The sequence below is a fragment of the Aptenodytes patagonicus genome, chromosome 2, assembly GCF_965638725.1.
Source record: "Aptenodytes patagonicus chromosome 2, bAptPat1.pri.cur, whole genome shotgun sequence".
Lineage (NCBI taxonomy): Eukaryota > Metazoa > Chordata > Aves > Sphenisciformes > Spheniscidae > Aptenodytes > Aptenodytes patagonicus.
In genome coordinates this window covers 122,834,515-122,846,658 of record NC_134950.1, presented here as the reverse complement: position 1 = coordinate 122,846,658, position 12,144 = coordinate 122,834,515, and the positions used below count along the sequence as shown (strand labels likewise).

The 12,144-nt window shown below is 41.4% G+C and overlaps 2 protein-coding genes across 5 annotated transcripts in view; one reads left to right on the top strand and one right to left on the bottom strand.

Moving 5' to 3' along the window:
• FYCO1 (FYVE and coiled-coil domain autophagy adaptor 1) overlaps nucleotides 1-12,144 on the top strand; it is a 53,340-nt gene that overhangs the window by 30,077 nt on the left and 11,119 nt on the right. The window lies entirely within an intron of this gene.
• Nucleotides 2,733-6,148, bottom strand: CXCR6 (C-X-C motif chemokine receptor 6). Its single transcript, XM_076332303.1, has 2 exons — nucleotides 5,663-6,148; nucleotides 2,733-4,418 (listed from the first exon to the last, which is right to left on the bottom strand). Exon 2 carries the CDS (start codon nucleotides 4,393-4,395, stop codon nucleotides 3,361-3,363), a length of 1,035 nt encoding a protein of 344 aa, XP_076188418.1. The 5' UTR covers nucleotides 4,396-4,418; nucleotides 5,663-6,148; the 3' UTR covers nucleotides 2,733-3,360.

Below are 12,144 nucleotides of genomic sequence, written 5' to 3'. Positions count from 1 at the left end.
CAGAGCACAGTGTTGATTATGACAGCACAGAAGTTTTCTCACTTGTTTCTGTGGTGAGGAGTATATGTTTACCCAAAACCTGAGTGTAGCTTAGCAGACGAGCAGATAATGCAGCATTTGATACCATGGGTGTTTGAGGGTAAACATGCCAGAACCACTATATATATATATTCCCTATATGAATATGAGCAAAGGTTCCGCTAACTCTCTGTCCTGTCTTTGACAGCAGCCCATAGCAGATGTACTGATAATTTCCCGGTGTGTTTTCTCCCACCTTCCAGGGATCTGCAGTTCAGGGACTTTCTGAGCTACTGGTTTCACTGCTGCAGATTTCTTGGCCATACTGGACTGGTGGACCACCTTGACTTCATATAGACCTTTGATCTTTTTTTTTGAAAGCGTCCAGCTAAATGTGGCCTGATTTCTATGTGGAGACTTCAGGTAGCCTTGAAGTACAAATAACAATCCACTGGCATCCCAATAATGTTCTCTTTGCATGAAATTGAATATATGGGGTAGAATTTGCTTTGATATTGTGCCTAGGGAAGACACAAAGGATCCAAGATTGTGCTTGCTAGATGTATGTCTGAGGAATGCATACAAATAAGTAAGTTCTCAGGCCAGACTTCTTTATTGGGATTCTGCTGAAAATAGTCCAAGCTATTTGTTTTTTGCCAGAGATTTGAACTAATTGGTGCAGCTCTAAAAGGGAGGGAGACGAGCAGCCAAGAGAGGGAAGAGAAGGGAGGCTGGGTGGTCTAAATAGACAGAGAGAAGATCTGTGATAGGTATGCTCTGTTGACATAGTTTCTTACAGCCTTACTCTGGCTGAGTGTCTGGCTGAGATTTTCACACTGACCTTACCTTATTCTGGGTGTGAGTCCTTGCTGGACTAGAAATGCGAGTTTGTGCTCAAAGCAGTGAATTATCTTAAGGACGTTTTCTTTTCTATTTGTCCCCCTTTAGTGTCTACTGTACTGTTAGTCTATTTTTCACTTGTTCACTTAACCCTGCCCCTGTAGTTCTTTCCTTGAAGTGACATGAAATTATTACAATGGCATTACTTCATAACAGCAAATTTTGAGAGACTGCCTTTATTGGTACAGGTCAGTTGAGAACCCAATAAAACTCATCTTGGTCATGAGCTGCACAGGTGTGTGGCAAGGTAAGATAGATGCTGCACCAGCATAACTCTGGCTGACCTTGAAGCAGCTCTTTCCTAAAGGTTAAGATTAAGCAGTAGTCACTTCATGCTTTCAGGTCTGTTAGGTAAGTTTAGAGCAACCCGATTGAAATCTTAATGTGAGAAGCTGAGATGAGTTGTGCAATTGCGGTACATCCTGCTACTTAAAGGCTCATGGGTTCTCTTTTGAAGTGTTGTATTTTTAAACTCTTTTATTTCTAAAGCATTCACATTTGCAGATTGTGTTCTAAAACAAAGGTCAGGATATTGTCTAGCACCGGGTCAAAGTCCCCAGAGTAAACCAGTGCATTGTGTTTCCATTTTAACATATTGTAGAAATTACATGCCTGCAATAAATGTTGCAGCAGCAGAATCAAGATCATAGATGGCAGAAGTGTGAAAAAAAAAAAATAAATTGCCTCTACCCTGGTACGGAAACAAAGAGTTTATTCACACCTCAGTACTGCTTTTGGTAGAAAGGACATCTCAGCCTGTCTGCACTGTGGTTGCTTTGGTTTGGATTCTTTTTTTCTTAATGACTCGTAACACTCTTTTCTGACCTAATTACAACTCACATGGCCAGGCAGGGTGCCAGTGTAGCCAAAAGGGGGAACTGCATGTGGTCTGAAGCATTCGCTGCCCTGCGCAGAAGCAGCCGGGGGGAGGAGTGGGGACAGGAGCACCTCTCGCCACCCTCTGCTGGCAAAGCCTGCCTTGCAGCTGTGTGTTGGGATAGCAGCTTTACTTGCCACGCAGACGTGAAAGCACAGCACGTTCCTTCCTATTTTAAGGATATTGCACCATTTCACTATGGGAGAAACAAGAGAGATTGTGTAGTAAGGCAAGGATTGACTAAGCAGCTGTTTTCCAAGGGGAAAAAGGTGACATGGACACAATAGTGCTGATAAGGGTCAGGTACCACTTATCAGCTGCAGTGATCTGGTTAATGGGAAGAAAAGGAACATCCTGAGTGAGCGTGGCTATTGCAAGAATGGTTTGAAACAGGTTAAAACTGGTATTTCAAAGCTGTAATGCAAAGAACTTTCACCCTTTGGGCCAGACCCAACCCTGCCTTCATCATAGGCAGCCCACAGCTGCATAAAGCCCTCCCTCTGCTCCTCTCCAACACCCCTTCTTTCTTTTCCCTATTCCAGTCTCCACCCCTGTTCTGCTACTCCCTGCAAGAGCTTTTGCATACTTTCTGCCTCAGTCTGCACTGCCCCCTGTGTACCTTTTTGCCTCCCACGCCAGAGGTGGAAAGGAGGGACTGTAGGAACAAGGAAGGAGAACAACTAAGGACTCCACAGTTTCATGGCTAGGGAACCCGGATGCCAAGGGCATGCCAGGAAAAACAGACTGGAAAGATGTCATGCTGCAAAGAATGTGTGGGAATTAGGGTGTGAGAGTTTGTGTCTAAGGAAACACTGCTCAGTGTTAGAGCCTATGTGCGGTATGATATCCCTTGTGTTGACAGGGGGTCTAGTCATCTGGCAACATGAGCTCTGTTATCAGAAGTAAAATACAAAGATGTGTATGGGAGATTCAGACCATGAACCTGATATTAGATGGAAGGCAGATGAAAATGCTGCTTTATTACAGAAATTTTAGATGACCACTGAAGGAGTGTGTGTGGAGGCCTTCTCCCAAATGGAAAAATACAAAAAACCCACAAAAAAACCTCAAGCAACACTCATGAAACCCAGCATTAAGATTGAAATATATATGTTTTTAATGCAGGAATTCTCATGAAATGAATAAGCTGAACTAAAATCTGTAATATCTTTGAAACAAAACTCATAAATGCTTTTGATAACAAACACCTTTCATAAAAAACCAGCAGGCCAGAGGTTTGGTGAATGTCTCCAGCCCCTCTGGAGACATGAAGTCCAAGTTAGCTTTATGTCATGAAGAATGGAGTTTTATCTCATTGTTTCTTATACCTTTTGAAGATCTTCTGCACAGTTAACTCAGTCACCAGCTTTGTCTTAGGATCAGCTCTGACCAGGAAAAGCAGGAAATGCTGAAATATGATGATTAAGATAGGTTGGCCTAAAGTCGATCACAATGTCTTTACTAATGGGATTGTATTTCTTCTTTCATGCAGGCTATCTATCTCAGTATTTACCCAAAAAAAAAAAAAGGCAGCTGTAAATGGTTGCCAGATTTTCTAGGCAGTTTTATAGCGGGTACATACTTGTTGCATCTGCATTATTTGAGGCAGTAAAAGTTTTAGAGCCTTCCTCTTCAGTGGTTTGCCACTGTTTAGCTGTAACTTGCCATTTGACGGATCTTGAGTTTTTAATAATTTTCTGTAAGTTCCTCCTGAATTTCACCCCCATGAAGAAATACAGAACAGGGTTAATACAGCCATGGAAATAAGCAAGAGCTTCTGTTACGATGATTGCATATTCAAAGCTGCTGTTCAAGTTAAAGCTCCAGTCTATGATCTTTATCAGTCTCAAGAAAGTATAGGGTGACTGAGTAAGAATAAATATAGCAACTACAGAAAATATTTTTTTTAGAGATTTGTTCTTTTGAAAACTCTTGGCGTGCAGTAAGGTTCTAATAATTAGTGAGTAGCAGATGATCATGGCTAGCATGGGAATAAAATAGCCAAGGGTCACTCGGATCACTTCAAGAACCAGTTCTGTGTGATGGTTTGGGTGTTCTTCCTGACATATTGCCTTATCAATACTAAACACCTCACTAAAAATAAACTGTGGCATGGCAAATGCTAGTGAGACCACCCAGATCAAGACACAGATTAATTTGCCCCATGTCATTCGTTTGGTTTGACACATACGTGCTTTGGTGGCAAAAGTAATAGCAATAAGCCGGTCAAAGGTGATAGACGTTAGAGTTAACATTGAGGTGTACAAGTTCAGAGTATACAAGCCCCGTATAATACGACACGCCACGGTGCCAAAAGTCCACTCTTGAGCAGCAGAATATGCCCAGAACGGCAGCGTCCAAAGGAAGACCCAGTCAGCTATAGCCAAGTTCAGCAAAAATATATCTGTCAGTGTCTTCAGTTTCTCATAGAAAACTAATATGACAAAGACCAGCACGTTTCCTGCTAGCCCAAGGATGAAAACAACCAAGTACGTACAGGGCAGGAAGACTCTTGTAAATGTGTGAAAATTCTCACTTTCGTTTTCGTTGGGATCAGTGATGGAGAAGTTATAATAAAAGTTAGTATCTGTAGTTGCCATGTTGCCTTCTTTTTAAAGGCAGCCTGTAAGGAGACACATTGAGATGTTTTTACTCAGCAAATAATTAAATCCTAATACATCCAGGAGACAGACAAAATCCTAAGTGCTAACAGCTAAGAGCTGTAGTAAAACATCCATGACAGACAAAAGCAAATACATTTATTTGCTGAAGAGCGTTGTCTTGACCGTCAAGACCCAAACACAACAGCTGGTGGATTTAAACACATCATCTGTTACCAGATTTATACTGATGGTGACTCAAAAGATAAACAAAACAATTACAGAGGCTTCTGAAAACAGAATGTGGATTAAGCTTTCAAATACATCAGTGGTTTAGTGTTTGGATCAAGGGATTCTGGAGTAACCCATGAGAGAAACAGAGTTTGTTTTGCCAAATTCAGCCTGTAGGTTCAGGTTGCAGGCTCTAAGCGTCAGAGTCATTTGGCTTGGGTTGGACCTGTCTCGAAAAGTAGGGTTTGAGTCTCAGTGAGTGAGTGCTTTAGAGCTTGTGGTTCAGCCTTAGCTCATTGTTTAGATGTTAGTTACATCATCAGATGGCGGCACTTCTTCCTTTCCCCTTCTCAAGTGACTTACTGGAAACATGGAGGGTTTTCATTAATGTCTCTTTCCCGCTTGATTTTAGTTGATCTGTTTCAAACATTTGTATTACTGTCAGAGGAGTGGCCCCCCCCATCACACCCCCTCCCCAGAGCTGGTGCAGTATCACAGTGCCAGCTCTCCAAGGCAAGAGGCAGCACATAAGAGTAACAGCAGCAACCAGGTTTGCAAGCTGTTTACCTTGTAAATAAAGTCTTTTGTGAGACAGGTTAATGGGGTTTTCAAAGATTTAGCTTAAGGTTAAATGTCCTCTCTCTTGAGCTGCAAAGAGCATGTTTCTATGGGACTAATCCTACTGCAAGATATTACTCAGCGTAAGATTAGCAGAATTTGCCTCTGAATCATTTAGATTGGCAGAAAGGCCTCGCCTGTGTGAGTTATAACATGCAGCAGATTAAACATTACCTGAAAAAGTAGTTTCTGTGGGGCCAAGAAGCAGAGCCCGTGCAGTTTGTTAGTCACCAGAGAAGTACTATAAAACTGTGTGCCCTTTTGAAAAGTTACTGGCTCTTTAGAAAATACTTTACTTTTCAATTCAGATGGAGGCCAAGCAGGGGATGAAGATCACCTGCAAAAGTAAGTTAGGCTCAACAACATCAAGGCAATGTATACTGAAACAAATGGAAGCACTGTGTTTTATTTTACGTACTCTTTGCAACAGCAGTCAGCTGGTGTTTCTTGCCTCTTTCTTGTAAAGGAAAGGTGTTTTCCTCTAAGCTGAAACAAAGTAATTACCAGGCACTCAGTTTTGTAGTTTGAAAATGTAACATTCCGTTAGTAGCCTTACTAAAGTAGTACAGATCTTTCTGGTGTCCAAGCTTACTGGAAATTAGCCTTTAGGAGAGTCTTATTGACTCTTTTGAAAGAAGAATTTTTAATACTGGCTTTTAATCCATAATAGTTTTTTTTCTATAGTAAGATACAGCATTCGCTCTCTGGACAGACCAAAATATTTAAAATTTTAACTGACTTTTTTCCTATACATGAATGTTCTTCACAGGAATTTTCAAATTCAGGCAGTAATACCCTAATTTGTTTTTGGTGAAAGCAGATGGGAGTTTTACTATGGATTTCATATGGAAGCCAGGCTAGGATAATTCCGTGAAGAATTTTCTTATATACAAATAGCAGGCACTGGCTTCCGATATTCTTGTCTCCCCCACATGCTGACATGAGCAGATCTACATATCGATGGAGAACAGAATGCTGCAGAAGAGATCTTTCTAAATTAAAAATGTTTTTTAACATGTCACGCGCTTTACATTTCTCAGTTAGCTGGGCTCCTAAAACTCAGAATTTATGGATCATGTTTTAGGAAAGAGGTGGGGTGACTGACACCATCAAACAGATAGCAAAGGATTAATGGGAGTCCTTGAATGTGACCTTTCAACTGATGCTCTAGAAATTTATTTTCATGTTATGTTCTTGTGATCTTAAACGCCTTAAGTTTTCTTTCTTTTCCTTCTTTCTCCTGTCTGAATATAGCCATTTAAGTTCCTTCTTGGTTTGACAGCAGGAGAAATGAGTCTCAAATGCCTGACTGATTACCAACCCCTCTGGGGAAAAAAAAAAAAAAGAAAAAAGTCCTGCATGCATAAAAATAGATTAACCTTGCAGAACTGTACACTCATTTTTGACGCAAAGTCAGGTGTGGAAATTTCTAGCCCAAATCTTTTTCTTTTTCTTCTTTTATTTCTTTTTTTTTTTATGCTGGAGAGCAATAAGGAGCTAAAGATAAGATACTAAAGCTGAAAACTTTTTTATCTCAGCTGTTGTGTTACAGACAAGCTGAAGTTACAGCTCAGAGTTGTTCAAGAAGACTCTCTTAAAGGCTGATCCTGTATTATGAGGCTGAATGGTTTCTGGATCAGCTGACCACCTCTGCCAAATATTTTCAATCTTTGCTACTGAAAATGTGCTGCAAGTGTGTATAAAGTGGTATGGAAGTTAAAAACATAGGGGGAGATCCTTACCTTCTGCAGACCAGCCTCTCCACTAACACACAGACCAGTAAGCTTTTCTCTCACTGCACGCCCCCCCCCCCCCGCCTCAGTGGATGGTAACTTTTAAGAGAGAGAAAGTTCAGCAATTTCCTTTAAAAAGGTTTTCAATTATTCATGATGCATAATTATTATATTACCTGATACTTTTCTAGCCAGAAGCTCTTAAAGCATCCTGCTTGTTACTCACAGACCTAAGTTAGAATCCACATTGTATGCTGTCTCAAACTTCAGAGTTGTTATGCCTTGTCAGACTAGTTGTTTATGGAGTTATTCCAGCTTTCCTCAAAGGAAAGAACAGTAGTAATCTTTCTACCTGAAGTGAGATAGTGGGAAAGCATTGTGTTAGGTAGGGAGGGAGGGAGGAGGAAGAAAATTCCCTGGTCAGAATAGCAAGCAGGATGAGTTTATTTGCAGGGAAATGTTGTTACAGTCTGTATGGACTGAGTCTAGGTTCTGAAAAGATTTAGAAGTTTAATAGAAGCTTAAGTTGGATAGGAACAACATCACGGGTAGAAAAGTGAGCTAAAGAGAGCTATGCGGTGTCCAGTGTGTTAATACACGATTTGCTTTGAGGTCTGGTTCTGTTAAAAATAACTCTCGAATTAATGAAATGGAAATGCAAGCAAGTAATGGAGAGTCAGAACAAGCTATTCTCGTTTGCCCCAGCATAGATAGTTCTCTTCCTGTCACCAGAAAAAGGCTGCTTATCATTTCCACCGCTCTGGGAACTGGGTATCACAGGAGCTGGTAGTCTCAGTATTACAGGGGTTTTTCCCCATTTGGTCTCCCATGGTCTAATTTCTGTTGTACTGATCAGCTATCCTGCTTTAGTAGCTGCACCTGAAAAGCAGGGTGTAAAAAGCAGTATTAATGATCTTGCCAGTTGTTCCATTTCTGTTGTCTCAGGGTTCCAGACAGAAAATCCAATATAGATCACTCTTGTTTTTAAATAAATTTAAATAAAAAGTAATTTTAGCACATAATAATAAACAGCATAATTTGCCATGACAGTAAATGCAGACTTTAAACAGAAAAAGGTAAATAATGCTCGTCAGCATCATGTGATGTGCTTTGCTTAGAAATGAGCCAATTTCATTACAAAAGGTTTTGAGATTGTGATCAGAAAAAGTGAAATTATCTCATATATATATTTGTCGGAAGAGATGAGAGGTTTTCAAGCACATACCAGTTGGAAAAACAGATTCTAGAGCATAAATGGAAAGGAGAGAATTAACATACACCCTCTGAGTTCCAGATATCAAAAAAATTTGTCTAAAGACCTTTTTCAAAAACTAGCAAGTGTAAACCAAAGAGCTACTGCAATAACAAGGCATCAGAAAAGATTTAATAACAAAACGAGAATGCAAAATCAGTATCTTCAACAGTCTGAAAAAAACCCCGCTCTTTCTCTTTGATTTTGCATATCAGGATGGAGGATATGTATGATACTAACAAAATCTTTCAAGTTTGAATATTTCTAAATGTTAAAGGGGTTTTTTTTTGGTTTTAAACTGTCTACCTATTCGCCTGAAGTCAAGAAAATAGTCACTTACTAGACGATGTCACATCTTGGGGGAACGCAGTCGTCTTATCTTTCAAAGGAAATGTGAAAGCAGCAGTTTGCTTTATTTATCAGTGCTGAAGCCTGTGCCACTTCCTCACAGCTTTCGTAGTTGTTGATCAAAGCAACATGATGTGAAGTTACTCCTTTGTTTTGATTCTTGAGTGATACTACTACAGATACGATAGTATGAACAAGCTGTGCTCTGAAGATCCAGTTCAAATTCACTTACATGTGGCCATTCATCTGAAATGTCCAGAATGAAATTGATTTGTCAAAAATTATTTGCAGAATTAAAACTTAGTCTGTATTTACCACTTACCTTTTTTAACCACTCATGCATATTTTTTGACAATATTGGATTTTCCAATTCCTTCTAGTTTTTCTATTTTTTCTAGGGCAAAAATATTCTAGTGACAATTTTCTCTCAGATTTTTTGCCCATCTGAGATGAGCTAGAGATGGCTAGAAAGATATTGTGATGGTGGCCATCCCCAGGTGAGTTTTTTACCTTTAAGGCAATCTCAGCCCTAGTTAAAGTTGGTGCGTGTGCTAAATTTTCTTTCAGAGTCAATGAAAGAAGCTGGGAGGGCCTCCATACATTCACAAGGGAGCCGGAGGGGGCCTACCCTATGCAGGGGTGACTGTTTTCACTTGCAGCAAAGGCGGGGTGGGAATTGACTCACAGCCTATGGGTACAAGATCTAGGAGAGAAATAGTTGTGAGGAGGCTCTTGAGAGGGTGCAGGGAAGTGGAGGTGCCTGGGCAACGCAGCTCGATGAAGTGATACTCTGCTGTTGGTTGTTCTTACTGTAATTAGGGACATCTTTTGTGCACTCCTTGTAACTAAACGACATGCCTGGCCATCACCACAACTCAGCTTGAGCTGCAGCTTTTACTTAACCTTTCCTGTGGTATTTCTTCATAGGAGGATCCCAGTACCTGCACGTCCCATAAAGCAATGTACTGCATGCAGTGTACATAACATTTCAGGTGGTTTCCTAGCTGTGTTTATCAGCTGTGCTCACTTCCCTAGTGACCCTCGCTGCTCTTGATAGCCTTTGGAGACTCATCTTCAGGAGTGGTGATTAGTGTGGAAAAGTAGTAGCCTTACTCATGGACGGATTCTGCAAGAGAGGAAGGCAGTATTCAGAGAAACAAGCCCATGCAGTTAGATCTTTGCAGCAGCCTGTGGTGCAGTAGCTGGAGTGCTTCTGGGACTCTGTCTTGAGCATGCTTGTACTTCTGAGTACTTGAATTTGGTACCTGCAAGTGTGTATAAAAAAAAAAGCAACACCAAATTTGACTTAACCCTATAGCATCATTTACTGAAAGATGACTACTTGCACAAGAAATGCAAGGCCCTGTAGTGCTCTTTAAAGTTCTCCCTTGTGCTTCATTGCATGTGGTAGCAATTCCTCTGTCTCTGAGAAACAAACCTGCAGCAAGGTACTAAATGTTCACAAACTGTTCCTGTCAAACAGGGGAACAATAGGTTGCAACAGCCACCTGCTTTTAGCAGTTATTTTCAGATGCAGAATAGGGTATGAGGATGATAAAGCGGTGGCTAAGCTATGTGGTAGCATATGTACACTAAACTGGTGTGAACGTCTGCCTTGAGAAAAGATAAAGTTCCTATCGTGTTGCAGAGGGCCAGCAATCGGCCCTGTCTGCCAGTGAGGCCCATTTAAATTCCTTAAAACCAGAAAGTGTACAGAGTCACTTTTGAAATGTCTTAATTGTGCATTTATGGAGAGCTCATCTGAGCTACTGTCAGCCTAGTTCACAATGACCTCATTACAGCTGCTGCTTCCTCAGTCACCAGAGATGCTCCTTTCTTGGACTGTATGGGCAGGGATGGCCTTCCCATGGAGACCAGTACCCTCCCGACATCCATTTGCCCTTATCCATACATGAGGAACCCTGGGGTCACTTCTGTGTCACTTCTAATAAACTCTTTACCAAAGAAGACTGCAGTATCAGAAGTATTCAACCCTTTATCATGCAGTCAGGATCAAAAGAAACTCAGAGATACTTCATTTCAGCTTGCTAGCCTAACTGTAATTTGACCTGTTTCCTCCTTTGTTTCATAAACTGTGTTTCCATAAAATATTTTTTGATGGCCTGCTCCAAGAAGCCTTCTCCGGCATAGGAATAGTGCGGGCTGCTGCTGTGTGTATCTGCATACATGTAGCTCTGTAAGACTGGATGGCCTTCCTCGGTTTGCCTGCAGGAGACATGCTGTAGCATGACTGAATTATCACTGTAACCTAGGAATTATGGTAAAAATACAGGTGGGCTGTGTGAGTTTATCTCAGGGAGAGGGCTGAGAGACTAGCTGTTATTCCTGGATGGGTCAGTCTGAAGAACATTTAATTGTATAGTTGTGAAGCCTCCTGTGTGCAGAAACCTCACTGGCTGCAGGGAACCTGCAGGCTCTGGGATGGAGCAGCCTCTGCAGAGGTACAGGCTGGGGGCTGAGGGCTGGGCAGCAGCTCTGCTGAAAGGGCCTGGGGCTCCTGGTGGACAGTGCCGTAAACCCAAGCTAGAAACTGCTTCTGCTATACCTCTCCTATAATTCTGCCTCAGCCTCCCTGTAATAGCCTCTAAAGAACTGTGCAAAGAGAAAATTCAAAGGTATCTAAGAAAAAAACAGCTCGTTTTTGGGAGCAAATACCTCACAACTGAAAAAAGGTAGGGTTACCCATAGAGCTGGCTGTAACCTTGGTGACCTACAGACTGTGCAGTATTTAGGATCTTTGGGGCCGCAGCTTGCCAGTATTTCTTGTGTTGATTCCGATAGTCATCTATTTGCTGCCTCCTGCTGGGGAGGGGACTTGAAAACACCCTGCTAATCCCAAATTGCTTATTTTGAAACCTGGTATCTGAACCTCTTGCAAATGCAGCATTTGACTGACGACTGAAAGCTGTCTTCATTTTGCCTTTGCCAAACCTCTTCCATATCTCATTACTAAAAAAATCTCAAAAGATTTTGCATGTTGTCCCTTGGAGCACAGAAATTTCCCTTTGTCATGATTGTTTCCCTAGCTTGCTTTCTCTGTATGCACCAGTTGCCTCTGGTCTTACAGATAGAGTGTAACCAATTTTAAGGCAGGGGAGTCCTTTTGGTTTTTGTTGTTTTTTTTTCATACAGGATGTAGTGTAATTAAATCATACATTTTTTTTGAGAAATGGCTGGGATTTCCTATGTCCCAATATGCAGGTCACCCACGGCACATAGTGGTGGATCTTCATGCCCATCCATTTTTTTTTCATCAGCTGTCTGCATGATGCTTTCCCATCCCTACATATGTCAGGTTTGCCCGTGACCCTTTCATCCCCTTCCCACCCATACACACTCCTTCATGCAAGATACTGTCTTGCACCCTGTTAAAAACTCAGTGAGCTCTCTATCCCCCATGCTCCATCCCAAATCATGCCTCTCATCTTGCCCATGCCAAGCGCTATCTGTGCGTCCTTTCTTCTGATCCTTCACCACCCTCTTTCTTTTTTTCTTTCTCTTTGTTGGACTGGAGAGGACGGCTGATAACTACATTAGAGTGCCTGG